This window comes from Camellia sinensis, chromosome 4 (genome assembly GCF_055761805.1).
Source record: "Camellia sinensis isolate YWXY chromosome 4, ASM5576180v1, whole genome shotgun sequence".
NCBI lineage: Eukaryota > Viridiplantae > Streptophyta > Magnoliopsida > Ericales > Theaceae > Camellia > Camellia sinensis.
Genome location: NC_138964.1, coordinates 105,358,235 through 105,379,640, shown reverse-complemented (window position 1 = coordinate 105,379,640; position 21,406 = coordinate 105,358,235). Strand labels below are relative to the sequence as shown.

Genomic DNA, 21,406 nt, shown 5'->3' with positions numbered 1-21,406 from the left:
TAATCCACTAAGAAGACAAAAAAGAATTACACATGAATACCCTCAATTACCTAACGAATCCATATACGAATTGAACCGACCTCAATGTGTCTCTTCTACTACCATCTTCACCACATAATTGTTTTGTCCAACGTTGAATTTACAACTCTGATGTTGAATCCACAGCGATGAGCTACTTTGGAATCCACCAAAGCTTCAGGCCTAAATTTCTCGGAATCCACCGAAGAACAACTCTCTCTTTTGTGAATAAAAAAAAAACAAACAAACAAATGCTTGATGATATTGATATGAAGTTCACAGATCCATTGATTACTCTCAAATCATTAAGGACACTTATAAAGTACCCTCTAATATAAAACACTTTGTTTTTTCTTCATCTTTGAAAATCTGGATGGTTCAAATCCTAAACCAAGCAAACAACACACTTTATAGTAAACTGGATCGCAAAGACCACTCGAGTGTACATTTCACCGCTTGAGCGGTGTGAGTATAAGCGGTGCAAAACATATAAGTTGACCGATTGATCGCAACATTCACTATTCGAGTGGTAAAATTTGCTTCCCAAAAGTTCAAACGCTCTGCAAAAATACTAGATGATCATTTTCTCCGCTCGAGTGTACTGATGACAACTTGAGCACTCAAACAGTTCGATCCCCGTACATAGTCAACGAAGTAGCAAATATGAAAAGATCAAGATTACAAACTCCTTTACATAGGCACAATTTGGGTTGGATTCGTATCTAAACACTCACATTCTCCCTAAAACATAAAAGAGAATAAAATTACAAGTGAAAAGAGTTTTGTCAAACGAGATTGTCAATTACAAAAACTTAACACATACTGTTTTTCAAAATTTTGACAAAGGAGTGATGACCTATTATAAACGAATCGCATTTAAATTAAGGCACCGTATAGTAATTCCATGAGACTAGCTTCTCCATATTATGATGTCAATCTAAATGTGGGTTTGGATAATGGATTGGTTAGGAATTTGAAAACGAAAAGAAAAAATGTGAATGAAATAATCCAAACACAATTTAATAGAACGTTGAGCAATGCTACAAATCCAAACATTTTATTTAAAATTTTACTCAAAAATATAAATTTTAAATGTGTAATTCAAATTTATTCAAGTCATAGACCCCACAAAATTGAATCTCAATCACACTTCATATAATGAAGTTTTTGTCAAAATTTTTATGGACATCTAGCTTTAGTGTAAAACTTTCAAACCTAAAAAAGATGTGAAAAAGGGATTATATTGTTTTTTAATTTTGAATTTTGAATTTTATTAGTTTTTTTTTTTTCACTGACTAGAAATATTGCAAAAATAAAAAAAAATAAAAAACCACCCACCCATTGCCAGCCTTTATGGCAACCATTCAAATGCTTGAAACATTTGACGGCACAATTGATCTACGTTTGTTTCTTTCTTTCTTTGTGTTCAAAAGTTCAAAAAGTTGTAATTGGCCAACTGTGGTAGACCAAACTTACTAAATTATTAATATGTGATTGAATAACATGCATATAATTTGTTTCTTTCTATTTTGCATTATTGGAGGATTCACTTTTGAGTTTACTTTAGAAGATTAGCTATATACATATTGCTAATTGGTTAGGATTTTATTTATTTATTTTTGTCAATTGAAAGAATATTATTCACAATGTTTGGAAAATTGTGAAATTTTGGCTAGAGATCTTTCCTGTCTCTTTAACAAAGTTCACAAATAGCATTTTGAATTAACCTTTCGTTGAAGAAAATAGAAGAAATGATTAGTGTGGCATTGAAGCAACATTGTTAAAATTTAATATTATCATATTATAGCATCGCCAAAATTTGATTTATGATAATTTATTTTATCATTTAGCATTAGAGATGCTCGAAAACTTAGAATGCTTTCCAGGTAGAACTTGATCTCAAAAGTCAACTTCTATATTGGACATTAAGCTTTTTTGAGTTCTATCAATAAAAGGTTCTAACATTTTGGCAAAAAAATAAAATATAAATAAATAAATAATTACAGTTATGTTACATTAAAATACCTTTAATGCTGAAGAGAAGCTTTCAAAAATCAGCATTATGTGTGCCTAACATTCAACTTTAATTCAAAATTAGAAAAGAATTGTAGCTTGACGTTTTATAGTAAGTAGAAGTCATTTTTTTATTCAAGTAATTTATATATAATTGATTTTCTTGGAGAGATTTTGATGAATTGATACTAATGTACCCCAATCAAACAATCAATCAATTAAACTGATTAAAAACACAGGGATCAATTATATTGTTAGTTCTTACATTTTGTTTCTTATGTCATTTTTGTCTTTGACTCAATTTTGACTCTAATTTTAAATTTTGTATCAATTTGATCTAATTGATAATGCCGTTAGAGTTTTTGATGAAAAATGATTACTGAGTTGATTGAGATTAACTTACTAAGTTGATCAAGTTTACAATTTTATCCCTAAAAATATATGATACATGCCACTCATATGCACGTTTTTCATAAAAAAATGCTAATATTGTTGAGTTAATTAGATCAAATTGAGACAAAATAAGAAATTCAGGGTCAAAAGAAATTAAAATTATAGGGAACCAAATAATTAAAGAGCCAAAATATAAAGATTACCGGTATAAATTGCCCACAAAACATATATCATAGAAATTAACCACGTGAATATATTTGAAAATACGAAAAGGAAATAAAATGTATAGAAGAACTTTTGAATGCTTTTAAATTCTTAATGCAGAAGCAAAGCAAAAGAGGTTTAGGTCAGAATAAGAAAAAACATATGAAACATTCAATTGTATCATGTGAAAGGTCTTTGTTATTGTGGAGTTCTGATCATATGCTATTCAGTCTATTGAGTTTGACATACTCCCAAAGTGGATTACTTTATGCTAAGAAATAGACTACTGCTTTGTGTTGAGAGTCCACCCACAAAAAAAAAAAAATGAAAAAAAAAAACCCGAAAACGAAAAAGGGAAAAAAAGAAGAAGCAATGTATACTCTAGATTCATTTTAATGTTGGTATCATCATACAAAAATCAAATTCAAACCACACGTTATATCTTTTAATAAATTATGGTGTTTAAGTTTTATAAGAAATATAAAAATGAAAGTGAGAGTTTCTCTTCATGTGAGTAACAATGAGTAAATGGGTACAAAATCAATCACAAAATATAATTTTGATTATACATTTTACATGGTGAGATCCTATATTATGGAGATGGTTTCACTCAAATTACTTTATTGTAAGAACAAAAATTACATTCGAAGTCTCTGTAATTTGTCTCTTATGTCAATTTTCTATATGTAGTTCATTGTATTAATTTTGTGATTTAATTTTTCATATAGTATTAATTTAATCCAATTGATAATATTTACTATAAAAAAACAAAAATAAAAAAACAAAATCAAGAGCAAAATGATAAATTAAATGAAATATTTCAAATTGTATATACCAACTCTTCAACCACTTGACATGAGACCTTCGTATCACCCGTTCGACAAATCAAGCAAAAAAAAAAAAATCTTTCTTTCCCCACAGGCGTTTTCCGGCACTCTCGGACAAGGGCTCCATCACCAATTTCAACCCTTTGGGGAAGGGGGCTTAGCTACTGAAAAAAGAAACCATGCAGGATGGAGGATGGAATCCGGTGATAAGAAGAAGACGAGTTGCAAACCAATACAGTAGATCAGTGGATTATGGAGTATTTACTCTCTTTGTGGATGATATCCCAAGCTCAATGACTCCGAAGTGTTTGTACACGTTGTTTAATAAGTTTGGTGTTGTTAAGAATGCTTTTATCCCGTCCAAAAGACGAAAATCGATGGGGTCGAGGTTTGGTTTTGTGAGGTATGAGTGCAAGGTGGCTGCCGAAATAGCGGTGCTGAAGGTTGATGGCTTATGGTGCGACAATAAGGCCCTGAAAGTAAAGAAAGCAGAGTTCAAAAAAGGGGAGTTTAAGCAGCATACAATGACTAACAGAGGGGATGTTCCGATGATGCAGCGTCCACAGAGGAGTTTTGGGCATAGAAGGATGGATGTTTCAGGTCGAAGATCGTTTGCAGAAGTCGTTTAGAGTGGTGGCAGAAATGAGAAGATGAAGGTGGTTGTAAAGGCATTCGAAGTCGGAAATGGATGGCTTTATGACAGTGTAATTGTAAAGTTGAAATCATTCTTTTCCTTCGATGAGTTTAAAAAGGAGGTTGGTAAAAGAGGTATGGAGGAAGTAAGAGTCAGAGAAGGAGGAGGAAGAGTAGCACTGCTAACTTTTAAATCCCAGCAACATAAAAGGGAGGCTACAACCAAGCTACAAGAGTGGATGCTAGAATGGTGTGATTCTATTACAGATTGGGACAAAGGCAAGTATGTTGAACAGGAAAGGTGTGTGTGGCTAACATGTGCAGGTGCACCACTTAATTTGTGGAGCGTTAGTACATTACAGACATTGGCAAGCTGTGGGGTGAAGTTGTTCAATTTGATGATGCTATTACTACTCAAAATTCTTTTAAGTGGGGAAAGGTGCGTGTGATTACTTCCAGAATGGAGTTCATCAATACGGTGATCCATGTTGAATGTAATAGAAGCCTATTCCCAGTTAGAGTGTGTGAGGAGATCCCAACAGCAGGTGAGCCATGTCATTGCAGTAGTTCCTACATGGAAAATGAGGTCACTGGTCCTATGGCTCAAGATGAAGTGGATCAACTGTCGAAAAATGGTGAGGCAGACAAGGAAGAACATGAAGATGAACACACAAGAAAGGAGGAACAGGTTATGGTGGACTGTGATGCAGGGGAAAAAGATGAAAGTAATGAGTGCCTATCTATATCAGCCGTAAAAGAAATAGAGGATGACATGGGAAATCAAAAAGTCAGAGGAGGTAGTCTGGAGGGTAGGTTGGCGAGCACGACAATTCCAAGAAATGAAATTCAAATTGTGGAAGGCCATGTTTGTACCCCTGGGTTTATCAGAAGCCTAAGTGGGCCAGAGAGCTTAAGGCCTAAACTAAATTTAGAGGTGGTGCTGGATGGGCTACAGGATGGGGCCCAGGAGAATAGGCCCATCACGGATTATTCAAACCTCAGTAACTGTGTAGCCCAAACTCAGCTTAGGCCCAGTGTTCAACAAGAAGATAAGCTAAGAGTAACAGTTAAAGTTAACCCAGCAAGGAAAGGTAAGCCCACCCAAGCAGTGGTAAATAGATGTAATCAGGATGGTGTTAATCTGCGTAATAGGTGAAAACTAAACAAAAAATAGATCAAGCAAAAAGAAGCGATGCGTAGCAACTGCTTCAAGAAAGGAGCTATCTTCAGAGCAGCTGCAGCTGTTATATCAATGTCAGTAGAGCAAAGTCTCAACACCAGGAGGAGAAACAAGTTATTAAGTGAAGCCCAAGCTACCATGGAAGTTGGGAAAATTCTGGGATTGGATTTTGAAGGTAAGGAGACTGAGGTGATGGGCAAGTTGGCTGAACTCGATGCGAAGGATAAGGAGAGAGTGGAAGGGAAAGCTGTAGTGCCGTAAGTCTGGTAAGGACTTAAGGTAGGAGTTTTGCAGGAGATGTGTAGTTTTCTATATGATTTTATTATCATGGAACATTAGGGGTTTGTGAAGACCCGAGAAGAGAACAAAAGTAAAGAGTTTAGTTCGGGTGAGGAAGGTAGATGTCCTTCTGATACAGGAAACTAAGAGAAGCTCAGTAGATGATAATTTTGTGAAGTCCTTATGGCCGTGGGAGGAGCTGGAGTACATGGAGGTGGGTGCAGAAGGAAGTACTGGTAGGTTGCCATGCTTGTGGAATCCACAGATTTTTGAGCTTAAGGAGTGATGTAGTGCCAGGAGCTTCGTGCTTTTATCAGGTATGGCCCATCATACTTTTAATTGTACTATTATTAATGTGTATGCACCTAATGATATGCTCAAAAGAAGGAAACTTTGGGAGTCCCTAGCAACACTGAATCAGTCCTACCTAAGCCCTTGGTGCATAGGTGGTGACTTCAGTGAAATCAGATTTAGGAGCGAAAGAAAAGGGTGCTCTAGAAGGGAAAGAGGGATGAAGGATTTTAGTGATTTTATTGATAAATTGGAGCTGGTAGATATGCAAATGCTAGGCAGGCAGTTTACTTGGTGTAATGCGATGGATGGAAATAGATGGAGTAGAATCGATAGATTTTTAATCGATCCGAGGTGGCTGGAAGAGTTCAAGTTTAAACAGTGGGGACGGCCTAGGTGTATCTCTGTTCACTGTCTAATACTTCTTATGGAGGATGAGAGGGATTGGGGCCCAAAACCATTTCGATTTATTAATGCATGGTGTTTGCATCCCAAATTCAAAGCAGAAGTGAAGAACTGTTGGGAAGGATACCAGGTAAGTGGTTGGGCTAGTTTCAGACTTTTGAAAAAGTTGGGTAATCTGAAAGTCCATCTGAAGAGGTGGAACAGTGAAGTCTTTGGCAACATTGAGGAGAAGCTGAAAAAAGCTAAGGAGAAGCTGAAAAAAGCAGAGGAGGAACTGCACGAGTGGGATCTGATAGCTGAAGAAAGGAATTTACAAGATGCTGAGTTAAAAAGAAGGGTAGAACTTAGAAAATTAGTTTGGGATCTAAGTAAGAAGAAGGATTGGCTGTGGCTTCAAAAATCTAGAAGGGTCTGGGCTGAAAATGGGGATAAAAATACCAGATTTTTCCATTTAATGGCAACCAAAAGGCAGAGGAAAAACTTGTTAGACTCAGTTAATGTGAATGGTGTGATTCAGGATGAGCCTGGGATGATTAAACGGGCAGTGGAAAGGCATTTCAAGTTCCTTTTCAATGAGGATTGGAAGAGTAGACCAAAGCTGTCAGGTTTTTTTGCCTCAATCAATCCAACTGACTCAGCTGAGTTATTAGAGGCAGTATTTTTGGAAGATGAAATCTGGGAAGCAATAAAAGATTGTGATGAGAATAAAGCGCCGGGGCCAGATGGCTTTAATCTAAAATGTATTCAAAAGTGTTGGACCATCATGAAAGGTGAGTTTGTGCAATTGATGAATGAGTTTCATTCTAACGGGAAGTTAGCTAAAAGAATAAATAGCTCATTCATTACTTTAATTCCTAAGAAGGAAAACCCTGTGAGGTTGGGAGATTATAGGCCTATAAGCTTGATTAGCTCCATGTACAAAATTGTCGCTAAAATCTTATCAAAAAGGCTTAGGAGAGTGTTGCCCAAGATTATTAGTGAAGTTCAAACTGCATTCTTGAGCGGTAGACATATTATAGATGGGGTTCTGATCGCTAATGAAGTGGTGGATTGGTGGAAAAGGTCAAAGAAGAAAGGGCTCATCCTAAAGCTGGATTTTGAAAAGGCATATGACTCCGTAAATTGGGAGTTCTTGTATTCGATGATGAAAAATTTCGGGTTTGGAGAGAAATGGGCGGGGTGGATGAAGACTTGCATATCCACAACTCGAATTTCAGTGCTAGTTAATGGGTCGCCTACTTCTGAGTTTTCTCCCATGAAAGGTCTTAGGCAAGGAGATCCGCTTTCTCCGTTCCTTTTTAATATTGTAGCGGAGGGTTTGAACATTCTCTTGGAAAGAGCTAAGGAGGTGGGATTGATTAGAGGAGTATCTGCAGGTCCAACTGAGTTGAAAATTACACACTTGCAGTTTGCCGATGACACCATCATTTTTTGTGAAGCTGAGTGGGAGGAAGTTGTAGCCGTGAAAAGAATTTTAAGGTGCTTTCAGGTGATGTCTGGACTCAAAATAAATTTCCACAAAAGCAAGGTGTGTGGGGTAGGCGTTCAGGATGATATTGTACAGGTCTTTGCAAAGAAACTAAATTGCCTAAGTCAGAAGTTGCCAATGAGTTATCTGGGGTTGCCATTAGGAGCAAATCCAAGGAGAAAGGCTGCTTGGAAACCTGTGATAGTCAAGTTTAAGAGCAAGTTAGCTTTTTGGAAGAGGAGGTATCTATCTTTTGCTGGAAGATTAACGTTGATCAAGTTCGTTTTGACAAGCTTGCCAGTTTATTTCTTATCCATCTTCAAGTTGCCAGTGGGCATTGCAAAATTACTTCACAAAATTCAAGCTAACTTTCTTTGGGGAGGGTCGGAAATTAGGAGGAAAGTGCACCTAATTAGCTGGAAGGAGATATGCCTAAGTAAAAATAAGGGTGGGCTAGGGGTAAGAAACCTAAGCCAGGTTAATGAGTGTCTACTAGTTAAATGGTGGTGGAGGTATGGAAATGAGGAGGCAGCTTTGTGGAAAAAAGTGATTTGTAGTAAGTATGGCGGTGTAGGTGGCAGGTGGTGCCCCCTATTTATTAGTTCAGTGGGGCTGTCGTATACGTGGAAAGGCATAATATCAGTGGCTGAAGTTAACACTGCTCTGCGAGAATTTTTCTTGCAAAATTTTAGGCTAGTTGTTGGAAATGGCAGAAGATTGCATTTTTGGTCTGATAAGTGGTGTCACAATCAAAATCTGAGTGTGTCTTTTCCCAGATTATTCTCATTATCAGTTGAAAAGGACAGAAAGCTGGTTGATTTTGTACATAGAAGAGTGTCAGATTCAGATTGGAACCTGGTCTTCAGACGTCCCCTCCTAGCATGGGAAGAGGAGGAAGTGCAGAAACTTAATGATTTCCTGCAGAATGCGCCTAGGCTCAATGAAGGGATGGTAGATTCTTGTTCTTGGGTAGCTCACCCGTCTGAAGAGTTCACTGTGGCATCAGTGTGGAAGTGGATGGAAGCAAGTCAAGGGATAGATATTACAGTAACTAGGTGTATTTGGATCAATTTAGCCCCTCCCAAAGCTCAATTCTTGAGTTGGCTAGCGTGGAGAGGAAGGTTAAAGTGTTCTGAATTTTTGCAAAGAATTGGAGTGTTGAGCCCAAATGTTTCTTCTCTCTGTGTGTTTTGCAAATCTGAGTTGGAGACTGTTAATCATGTGTTTCTTCACTGCCATTTCATTTGGAAATTGTGGGCCAATTTGGTGAACTGGTGGAATTACAAATGGGTTAGCCCTGGATCAGTGGAGGGTTTATTTCTGTCATGGCCAGGTATAAAAATGAAGAAGAAGATGCTAACAGTCTGGAAAACACTGCCGGTAGCAGTTATGTGGTCAGTGTGGAGAAGCAGAAATGATTGTGTATTTAACAAGGTGCAACCGGATTGATTGCTCTGGCAGAGCTAATAAAGGTTAGAGTAGCTTTGTGGGCTTCCTTATCTTTGAAGGGGTTTAATTATTCGGTGCATGATATTATATATAATCTGTGTCAAGTCTGTCATTGTGTGTAGTTAAGTGTTGGCATAGTAATGTGGGTTGATTTTGTTGCTCTACTGAAAAATGTATGCATAAGTTCTGGTATATGCTGTCTTCTGATGTTCTGTGCACGAGCCCTGGTATGCTATGTGCTAATTCTGATCTGTTTTGAGATGGATCTGTGTTTATTTGGATTCTGATCTGTTTCATTAAGCTGGTGTATTATGAGTTCAATTGGGCTGCTTTATGTTGTTGTTCCTGAAGCTGTGTTGAGATGAATTTGATGTGCTGGTCTGAATCTGTTTTGAGATGGCCTTGGTCCTGCTCAGTTTTAGCTTAGTCTGGTGGATGCATGATGTGTAGTCTGAGTTTTTCTAGTTTATGGTGAGGTGTTCAGCTTGATGCAGCTCATGGTATGCTCTCAGAATTAGCAGGGGTGGATGCTTCAGAGGAGGTTGATTTAGAATGTGCAGAGGAGTTTGTTCTTGGCCTGTGCAGAGGAGTAACTAGGTGTATGTTACTAGTTTTGTTTTTCTGCTGTTTTTTTTTTTTTTCCCATCTCTTTCTCCTCTTGATCTTTTTTGGTTGGTTCCTCACCAACTGGCGCTTGGAGCTTTGTCTTAGCTCCAAGCTCCTCTTTATTGATGTACTATTCCATACTTTGTATGCTGTCATCAATAAAGATTTTTTTGCCGATCAAAAAAAAAAAAAAAATGGACGACTCGTCATCTTTAAAAGAGAGGCTTTTTGCAGTTTTGAAGGACAATTTCAAATTGTATGCCAATTCTTTAATTGTTTTGAGGAATCAATGGATCATTTTGTCATTGATTTTAGTTTAATTTTGCAAAAAAATTCTTATTAATTGAATTATACTAACATAATATGAAAATTTTAACGATAATCACTACAACAAAAAGCACTTTTGGTGACTAAAATTACAATTTTCGTCGCTAAAAGTAGTACAATTGGCGACTAAGATGGAATTAGTCGCCAAAATTGATAACTTTTGCCGACTAAAAGAGTTTAGTCGCCAAATATAAGAGTATTAGCGACTAAAAGGCAGTTTAGTCGCCGAATGTAGGGGTGTTAGCGACTAAAGGTTGTTTAGTAGCCAATAGTCATGGTTTTTGGCGACTGAAAATGATTTAGTAGCCAAAAGTGATGGTTTTGGCGACTAAAAACAGTTTAGTCGCTGAAAGTGAAACTTTTTTGCTACAAAAAATAAAATAGTAGCTAAAAACAGTCCATTGCCGACTAAAATTCAGTTTAGTAGCCAAAAGGGGACGTTTTTGGCGACTAAAAACAGGTTTAGTCGCCAAAACTGCTTATTTCTAGGCGGAACTTAATTTTTTAGCGACTAAATAATAATTTGTAGCCGAAAATGATAGAATTGGCGACTAAAAATTTAATTTAGTCGCCAAAAGTAGCCTAAATTTTTTTTAAGTAAATAATTTATTTTTTACATAAATTATATTGAATTAAAAAAATTATATTTATATATATTATTTTGTATTAATACCGGTTAATATACTATATAACTAATATATATTGCATATATATTCATATGATGTTGTAGTGGCATAGTGGATAGAGTGTGTTGCAAAAAGGTTCGGAATGTGGGACGGTTGGGGTTTGAAACTTAGAAAAAGCAAAAAAAAGTGGGTTTTTTTTTTTTTTGACGGAAACACCTTTGGCGACTAAAATTATTAGTCGCCAAAAGTCTTTACTTTGGCGACTAAACGGTTTAGTCGGCTATTGAGTGAGTATTGGCGACTAAATTATTAGTCGATAAATGTATGATTTTCAAAAGTGTAAAACACTATTGGCGACTAAAATTTTGGTCGTTCAAGACTTGTATTTTGGCGACTAAAAAAGTTTTAGTCGCCAATACCTCCGCCGACCACATATACGCGACAAATGTGGCGACTAAAAAATTTTGTTGGGGAAAGTAAAATTTCGACTTTCGGCGACTAAAAACGGACTTTTGGTAACTAAAAATTTAGTCGCCAAAAGTGATTTTTTTTGTAGTAAATGTTATTAGTGGGACTAAATTGACACAGATATATATTAAAGGGAACTCTGGTGCAATTTGTTATTATTGTAATTTTTGTGATCAATTCAATAATCCATAATGCTATATTTACCACCCATCTACTTATATTACATTTCAAATATCATTTCATGTGATACAATCACAACTATTAATGCAATGGGTCTCACATAAATTTCATTAATATCCTATGGTTGTGATTGTGCAATATGAAATGATATGTGAATTGTGGTATGAATATATGATAAATGTAGTACTATTATTTTATGATTGGTTTTGTGTATCTGAACTTAGATGAAGATATAAACTCAGAGGAGCACGAATTCATATATACCATTATGATTCCAGAGCTAAGTCGAGTTTCCAAGGCTGTTTGGATTATCAACTAACAAGGAGGGCTCACTTTCCAGATTCTATGAAGGGAAACCAAACTCGGAAGAATGGGAGTTGTTTCTCAAAAGACCTTTGTATGAGTGGAAAATGATTATTGAGGCTTCAAGATTGGCTATCACTTTGAACACTGCTCCAAACCTGGGACAGGGGTGTACAAATTGTCCTACCTGGAATGGTGTAGTTGTAGGAGGGTTTAAGGTGGCTGATTTGTATAATTTTGGGACACATTGCTTGACTCACAAATCAAAGTTTGCAAATTTGTATGGAATAAGGATATCCCCCCTAAGGTACAATTTTTTGGATGGTTGGCTTGAAAAGAAAGAGTCAAGACATCTATGTTTCTACACAGAATTGGTATTCTGAATAGCAATGCAGCTAATGTGTGTGTGTTTTGCAAGAATGAACCTAAATCAGTTGTTCATCTATTACTCCAATGTTGCCCTTTCTCCTAGTGTGTTTGGTCTGAAATGATGCAGTGTTGGGGAGCTGAGTGGGCAATACCTAGAATTGTTTCCATTGGTGGTCTGGTGGAAATTTCAAGAAGGAAAATAGGTTGTGGAGGGGTTGTTTAGTTGTATTTTGGTCTCTCTGGAAGCTTAGAAATGAGTGTGTCTTTAATGGGGCTCAGCCTAAGGGATATGATTTTTGTGAGCTTGTCAAGATTAAAATAGCATTATGGCTTAAAACTTCAATCCAAGGATTTCATTACTCAGTTAATGATATTGTGCACAAACTGAGACAGATAAGGGGTTGCATCTGACTGTTGCTGGTTTAAGAATGAGAAGCAGAGCTTGAGTTAATGTCTGAGGAGCGGAGCTTGAGGAACATTGAGTTTGGTGGTTGGGCTGTGTGGTGGTGGTGGTGTTGTTTTTATTACATTGAGTTTGTTGCTGTTGTTTTTGTTTCTTTTTGTTGGTTCCTTACCAATTTTGAGGCTTGTGCTAGCAAGTGATTGTGTATTTTTATTAGTGCCAACTTAGTTGGGATCTTGAAATTTTACTATGATACTTTTTGCACTTTCTCCCCATTTATTGATATAATTCATACTTTGAATGCTTGTTTTCATCGATAAAAGCTTTTCTTTTGTTGATATATATATATATATATATAAATGATTCAAGAGCTAAGTATCCCAAAAATAAATCAATATTCTAAGCATATTTCTGAATACATATACATACATATATATTGTGGGAGGTAAAATTTGAGGTACATGTCATATATCACTAAATCAACTTGTCATAACACGTGTGTCGGCAAATCATGAGACATTTTTGTCGACACCACTAGCAGCCTTCACATATTAATAGTATAAATCGATAGATAGAAGATATATATATATATATATATATTTATTTCAAAACTATTTTGCTATCAATAATAATTGAGTCAAATAAATTACCAATAAGTCTTATTTTTTAGAATTATTACCTATTAAGTTTTATTAATAAATTCATCAAGTGATAAATCTATCAGTCTCTCTTGTTTTAATGAATAAATTTACAGTAATAAATTTATCAATCAGAACTTATACCTAACTAAGTCTAATAGGACTAATTGATGATAACTACTCTATAACATATTGATTAAAATAACTCAAAATATCAATGCATTGCAATATGTCTTCTTCCTTTTTGGCCTTTATATATAGCTCCCTCCTTTGCTTCTTCCCAATTCAAAATCGTCTTCTCTCTCTCTCTCTCCAAACATTAAATCTTTCTCTATATTGATACAAAACACAAAACAATAAAGAGATGGAACATACAAATCTACCAGTAGCAGCCAGAAGGTTATGGCACATAGTACGTGTGTTGTACTTCATGGTAAGGAAGGGCATATCAAAACGAAAATTGATGGTTGATCTCAACATGATGATGAAACGGGGCAAGATTGCAGGGAAAGCCATACACAACCTCATGTTCCACCACAACCACCATTCCTCCACCTTCAACCGCCAATCACACGACCGACACCTGTCCTTCTCCGCCCCACACGAATACGAGTTCAGCTGCAGCAACAGTCCAGCAGCCTTCCCCTTCAACCTCAGCAAGCAGCGCAAGCACCACAAGCACTCTCAATTCTTCCCTTGCGCTCACGCGCCACCCACCGACGATGACATAATGACCGTTGACGCAGTTAAAAAGGCGTTGGAGATGATGAACAGTGAGGCAGGCTCGTCGGTGTTGCCGGGTTTCTTGCAGAGTCCGATGATGGTGCATGACATGTTGTATAGTGAATTGTCGTCGCCGGCATTGCCGGGGTTTGGACGGAGCCCAATGGTGAGGCAGCTGAGGATAACGGACTCACCGTTTCCGTTACGGGACGTTGACAGGGATAGCCACGTAGACGAAGCTGCTGGGGAGTTCATAGCGAAGTTCTATAATGATTTGAGGAAACAAAACACAGTGGCTCTACGTTGAAAACTTAACTCTTGCTTGTGTTTGTTATTTGCTCATGACAAATAAATGAAAAAATAAAAATAATAAATTTAGATATTTAAAAATAGTATTTAGAATTTTATTGAGAAATAAGTTTGATTTAAATTTATATCTTTTATGGTACGATTTATATTTAAAATAAATATGAATTTCATATTGTTTTTAATATATTTAAAAGAAAATGCATATGGCATGGGTTTCCACTTTTTGTGCCGTATAGTGAAGAATCTTCGAATCTTTCCCAAACATGTATGTTCAAAAGAAAAATAAAACTACCATAAAATTTGTTAAGAAAATTTTCATTGAGAAGTGTGGTAATATTAGTGAAAAAATATGGACAATTGTTTACTTTAAAATAAAGGTTTCTTTATAAATGTGATAGCATTAAAAAGAAAAAATTTATTGAATGGTATATCATTTTATCATAGTTTCATTCCAGGTAAAAACAACCATCTTTGTATTTTATAATAACCAAAATTTTACTGTCCATCATTTTGAAGAATTTATTTCAATTTTTAAAAAGAAATTTATTAAGCTTCCATTCAACAATGCAAACTTACGTCACTTTAATTACGGAATTATCCCCTTTAATTTTTCAAAATGACCATATGTTTACCTTAAAAAGGAAAACACAACTTTGTTGATGCTTTAAATTGCACTGGTGTGTAAGGACTTGTACACCTAGTTAAAGGTGTATGTTTCTGATTTCTAATTTAGGAAATTGTGAGTGATTAGGAAGATGAACTATGGGTTCAAGTTTTGTCACGATGAAGAGGATTTTAATATTTTCTTAGGTGATAGTGAAATATTACTTGAGTAACTAACTTTGCATGAATTTAAGTTGTCAATTGCAAAAATTGAATAATAAAAAAGGGACTGTTTTTGAAAATTAAATGATAAACTTTACTAAAAAGAGAAAATAAATGAAAACTCAAATGATTAGTGTTAAAATGAAAGAAAATTTAACTTGCATTGATAGAAAATGAAATACAATTAAAGTAAAAGATAATAAATAGTTAGAATAAAACTACCAGGAATTGATAAGTGAAAGATAGAACATGGTTGTTGAAAATTTTGCCAATTGTACATGATTTTTGCCTTGAAACCCCATTTTAGCAAGCACCTTGACCACTAACGGTTGAATCTCGAATTTGCTCTCCATGTGGCTGCTACGTGGCCAACTAACTTTTAATTTAATCATGTTGTGATTTAACAACAACTTAAGAATATGGAATAACTTTCAACACTATATTTTTTAAAAATTGTTGAACTGATTTAATATCTCTCTTCTTTATCTATTTATTTAAGTAATGAAATGGAATTATGATTGCTTCATCATCGATTGGTCCCATTATTCCTACAACGCCGTTATCATATCTTGTGTCTTCCACATCATCAATCTTTTGCCACGTGATTATTTGATTAATCTCCTTCTCCTACGTCACGAAATTTCTGCTATGTCATCAGAACTTCGTAACCTTAAACTTATCAACATTTCAGGGCTTATTGTAATCCTATCATTTGTTCGTGAAGTTCTACATCATATCTAGAATGACTATAATTTATTGTATCATGGTCCAAAACTTTTTGAGTTCCCGCACTATGATTCAAGTTGAATGTTCGTTTCTGCACTATATTCCATAATGTTGTGAATTCTTCCAAATGTACTAGAAGACTTGTTACTCTTCTAATTTATTCTACTTACTTATTGGATCTTCTAAATTTCTATGAGACTTGACATACTTACCAACATGCCTATTAAACTTAGGTGACTATTGAATGACCTTCTCAATGATTACAAAGTCTTAATTCCTTAATATGAAGAATTTATATGTAACAATTCTTCAAATTTCAACCTATAAAGGACAATTCTTTTACTTTTGACGCTAAATTTCTATTTTGATACAAACACCATAATAACCTTCCTATCAACTCCACTAACATGGCCTGACAAGATTCCACTTCAATAAGCCATTATAAAAGAGTCGTTCACTCCAAAATCCACTACGTTAAAGTGCACCTTTTACACCAAAAAACTGACTTCCTCGCATATGCCTTTTCTTTTTCTTTGTTTTCTCTTCAATTTCTACAAATCAAAAATAACTTTCCTTCTTTCTAGGTTGGTCCCTAGAAAACCTTTATCATGTTCGCACTAACAAAATTTATATAAAAGGGTAATTATTAGCGTTATAGTTCAATAAATATATAAGTCCAACAATCAGCTTAATAAATAGCCTTTAAAATGGGAGATAAACAAACACCCCACGAACCTAAGAAACAACCCGGAACAATAGAGAAGAAATACACAACACAACAAAGTCCTTATAGTAAAGCCAAGTTTGTCATCTCTTAAAAAATTTAAAAAGTCAAAAAATTACTTAAAAAGCTAAAAAGTTAATACTATTCACAAAAAAAAATTTTTGAATAATTAATTTTTCAAGCCAAGTACAACTCAGCAATCACTACTCTGTGCTGGGTGTGGCTGAACAAATCTGAATAGATTGGGTGCAATTGAACACACTACTGTTCGGCCCATGGGGGCCCATCATGAATCCCGTTTTGATAATCTGAACCGTTCAATGTGTAGAACTCGTCAAGTACTATATGTTTGTAAAAAATCACATTGATCGGATATCGATAACTACATGATCAAATCAATTTTATATAAAAAAAAGGACGGTGTTATAATTAACGATTGAAAAAAAAAATCTGATTAGATAGCTATCGATATGCGATGAACGTGATTTTTTATTGGCATATAGTACTCGATGAGTTCTATACATTGAACGGTTCAGATTATCAAAATGGGACTCGTGATGGCCCCCACGGGCCAAACAAAATTGTCCAGTGCAATGCCCCAAAAAGTAGCCAATAATTTCTTACCACCAATTTGGCTCAACAGGTTGTACGGTTGTACAACACAAAAAACTAATCTTCTCCTACACACTTCTTTATACAATTTTTTAATGCATATTTTTTTATAAAAAGTCAAAAAGTTAACCCAAACATCTATAGTTTTGCGACAATGAAGAGGATTTTAATATTTTCTCAGGTGATAGTGAAATATTAGTTGAGTAACTAACTTTACGTGAATTTAAGTTGTCAATTGCAAGAATTGAATAATAAAAAAGGGACTATTTTTGAAAATTAAATGATAAACTTGACTAAAAAGAGAAAATAAATGAAAACTCAAATGATTAGTGTTAAAATGAAAGAAAATTTAACTTGCATTGATACAAAATGATATAGAATTAAAGTAAAAGATAATAAATAGTTAGAATAAAACTACCAAGACACCGGAATTGATAAATGAAAGATATAACATTTACTAGAAATTAGTTCTACACCATGAAAGATAAATTGATAAAGTGATTGACCATAGTTGATCTTGAATGATTGGTCCCTTCAAATAATGGTTATAGAGTCCTTTTATAGTTCAAATTAGCCTCTTGTTTTTGCTTTATTGCTAGAACATGGTTGTTGAAAATTTTGCCAATTGTACTTGATTTTTGCCTTGAAACCCCATTTTAGCAAGCACCATGACCACTAACGGTTGAATCTCGAATTTGCTCTCCATGTGACTGCTACGTGGCCAACTAACTTTTAATTTAATCGCGTTTTGATTTAACAACTAATTAAGAATATGGAATAACTTTCAACAGTGTACGGGGAGCAAATATTCCGGCAAGCCCGTACTCCTTTCTTCCAAGCTCCGTTTACGTCCGATCGCCTGCGCACAAATAATGGTGAGCTACCCGGCGGTGTGTGGCCGGAAAAACCATCCGACGATCAAGTTAGCACACACCTTAGGATGGATAGAGAGAAGGGAGAGGAGTTTGAGTGTAAGAATTCCTTACAGAGATGTTCGTCCTCCAGTATGGGGGGCGCAGACATGCTTATATACCCTCTGTGCCCCATATCTACTCCCAGTCGTCTCGTGACACGTGGCTCCGCTATCCCATCTGTCAGCATAAACCTTGCTGAACATCACCTAATCTCAACTGCCCGACATCACAGCTGGAGCTCGGCAGCCGAGCTGCTCTACCACGGCCATGCTATGCTTCATACCCAAGCACCTAACTGGATAAACACATGGAGGACCGGGCTAGGCGGCATCTCGGCAGAGCCTAGCCCGTTCACCTCCTTTGGTCGGCCTTCCTGCCGGTCAAACAGTCTCCTCGGTTGACCACGCCTTTCCGGGCGCCGGTCATTCAGCTTGTCTGGCTTCAGCCATCCCCTGACCAGGCAGCTCGGTCCAACCAAGCGTTATCTAGCCGAGCTCCTTTTCGGTCCGGGGCGGCTCACACTTGGCCCAAGTTCTGCCCGGTCCAAGTTCTGGCAGCCCACTTCTTGGCGGATGGTCAATCATCTCGGCCCCATGTACCGTTGGGCTCTCAATCTGCTTGGCCGTTACCTCGGCCCAACTCCAGATCATGAATCTCCCTCTCAAGAAGTATATTTTTTAAGAATTGTTGAACTGATTTATTATCTCTCTTCTTTATCTATTTAATTAAGTAATGAAATGGAATTATGACTGCCTCATCATCGATTGGTCCCATTATTCCTACGGCGCCGTGATCATATCTTGTGTCTTCCACATCATCAATCCTTTGCCACGTGGTTATTTGATTAATCTCCTTCTGCTACCTCACGAAGTTTCTGTTATGTTATCAGAATTTTGTAACTTTAGGCCTTATCAACATTTCAGGGCTTATTGTCATCCTATCATTTGTTCGTGAAGTTCTACATCATATCTAAAATGACTATAAATTATGGTCTCATGGTCCAAAAATTTTTGAGCTCTCGCACTGTGGCTCAAGTTGAATGTCAATTTCTGCACATTCTAGGCAGAATGTTAGTTTCTGCAGTATATTCTATGATGTTGTGAATTCTTGCAAATGTACTGGAAGATTTGTCACCCTTCTAATTTATTCTACTTACTTATTAGATCTTTTAAATTTCTATAAAACTTGACATACTTGACAACATGTATAACATGCCTATTACACTTCAGCAATGCTAGATATTATGAAAAACCTTTTATGAAAATAATCATAAAAGTTTTGTGACCTTTAGATTACACTTAGAATAAAACACCACACACTAATTAAGGTAATCCAATGATCATAAATCTTTCATGATTATTTTCTTGAAATTTTTTTCATAATCCCTAACTTTTCTCATTAAACTTAGGTGACTATTGAATGACGTTCTCAATGATTATAAAGTCTTAATTGCTTAATATCAAGAATTTATATGTAAAAATTCTTCAAATTTTCAATCTATAAAGGACAATTCTTTTACTTTTGACGCTAAATTTCTATTTTTGATACAAACACCATAATAACTTTCCTATCAACTCCACTCACATTTTTTGCTACTAAATTTGTAGTCGGCATAGAGTTCCTTTTTTGACTACTAAATATTTGGTCGCCTAAAGTTCAACATTTTTTACTACTAAAATTTTAGTCGGCAAAAATGTTTTTATCCTTTAGTTTTTTGTTTTTAGCTACAAAATATTTTAGTTGCCAAATGTTTGATTTTCTTTTGGCTACTAAACTTTTAGTTGCCAAATGTCTATTTTTTTGTTTTTTTGGCTACTAAACTTTTAGTCGCCAAATGTCTATTTTTTTTTTTTTTTTGCTACAAAACTTTTAGTCGTCAAATGTCTTTTTCAAATTTCTTTTTAGCTACAAATTGTTTAGTTGCCAAAAACATGATATTATATTTTATCGCAAAATTATAATTTCTCCACAACCTGTCTATATTCAATGCAACCTATAATACGTATATAAACAAAATGATACATATTATCAATCATTCCACAATCTGCATCCATATACCAAAAATAAATAACTTTAAATGTCAAAGTCCACACAAATCAACTATTGTCCAACCTAAAATAATAATTCCATACAAAATATATCATACAAAAATCAAAGCCCTCCGTATACAAAAAATACATTTACTACCAAGCGATATTACCATTTGGCATGGTACAAATTACCATCGTAATCTATACGATGACAAAAGGTGACATATGTACCACGACAAAAGTTTTCTATAGACCATGACAAAACATCCTATATGTATGCTGACAAATGGTATATATGTACCACGACAGAAGGTGATCTATGTACCACGACAGTCATTATCTGTTGATTGCCAAAAGTTTTCTATATCAGCAATAATGAACTACACAAAAGCTAAGGACGACAAAAGTATTATATTAGTTCTACACAAAAGTGAAAATTCTTCTCCATACACCAATATGGATTATCCACAAGTCCATGAAACAAAGCCATCTACAAAAAAAAAACAAAAAATGAAACATTAGAATTGGTTACAAAATATCAATTCAGTCAGCTATATGGAACATGTTCTAACATGCATTTAAGGTAGAACAATCGAGAAATGTCTTCTTGGAAATAAAAGAAAGTATATATATATATATATATATATGTATCATGCAATATTTATTCTAACCAGTTGAACAAACAATGTAATATGTAATTTCTTCGTGCTATGAATATATAAAGCCAATTATTAGAATATGTAGATGTTATTTTCGTAAATTCGTCGTTTTTTAAACTAAGTGTTGCAAGTTTTTCGACTAAGTGTTAGGCGTATTCGGGGACTGTTATGAATTTTCGCCCCCAGAAAGTTCTTTTTCGAGTAAGTTTAAAGCGTATTGGGATCCAACTCCCAACTTACGGGTCCGAATTACGTTCCGTCAATTCTCGCAAGTCCTACTTGTCATGGCAAAGCTATCCGTGTGAGCCACACGGTCATTCGGGGACTGTTTTGAATTTTCGCCCCGAAACGCCCTTTTTCAATTAAGTTTAGGGCATATTCAGCTCTAACTCCCAACCTACGGATCCGAATTATGTTCCGTTAGTTCTCACAAGTCCTATTTGTCATGACGAAGCTATCCATGTAAGCCACACGGTCGTTCGGGGGCTGTTTTGAATTTTCGCCCTCGAAACGTCCTTTTTCAACTAAGTTTAGGGCGTATTCGGCTCTAATTCCCAACCTACGGGTCCGGATTACATTCCGTCAGTTGTCACAAGTCTTATTTTTCATGGGGGAACTGTCCATGTGAGTCACACGGTGGTTCGGGGACTATTTAGATTTTTTAGCCCCGAAACGCCCTTTTTCGACCAAGTTTAGGACGTATTCGGCTCTAACTTCCAACCTACAGGTTCGAATTATGTTCCGTCAGTTCGCACAAGTCGTATTTATCATGACGAAGCCATCCATGTGAGCCACATGATCGTT

At 35.7% G+C, this 21,406-nt stretch overlaps 2 protein-coding genes across 2 annotated transcripts; both read left to right on the top strand.

Moving 5' to 3' along the window:
* Positions 1 to 3,634: 3,634 nt before the first annotated feature.
* On the top strand, positions 3,635 to 4,084 carry LOC145823945 (serine/arginine-rich splicing factor SC35-like). Its single transcript, XM_082923520.1, has one exon. The coding sequence runs from the start codon at positions 3,635 to 3,637 to the stop codon at positions 4,082 to 4,084; it is 450 nt and encodes a 149-aa protein (XP_082779646.1).
* Positions 4,085 to 13,444: 9,360 nt separating this feature from the next.
* LOC114318632 (uncharacterized) lies at positions 13,445 to 14,110 on the top strand. The gene has a single exon (XM_028265568.2). It carries the CDS (start codon positions 13,445 to 13,447, stop codon positions 14,108 to 14,110), a length of 666 nt encoding a protein of 221 aa, XP_028121369.2.
* Positions 14,111 to 21,406: the final 7,296 nt, after the last annotated feature.

Coding starts and splice junctions, on each gene's coding strand:
- LOC145823945 (XM_082923520.1), top strand. CDS start 3,635: ATGCAGGATGGAGGATGGAATCCGGTGATAAGAAGAAGACGAGTTGCA.
- LOC114318632 (XM_028265568.2), top strand. CDS start 13,445: ATGGAACATACAAATCTACCAGTAGCAGCCAGAAGGTTATGGCACATA.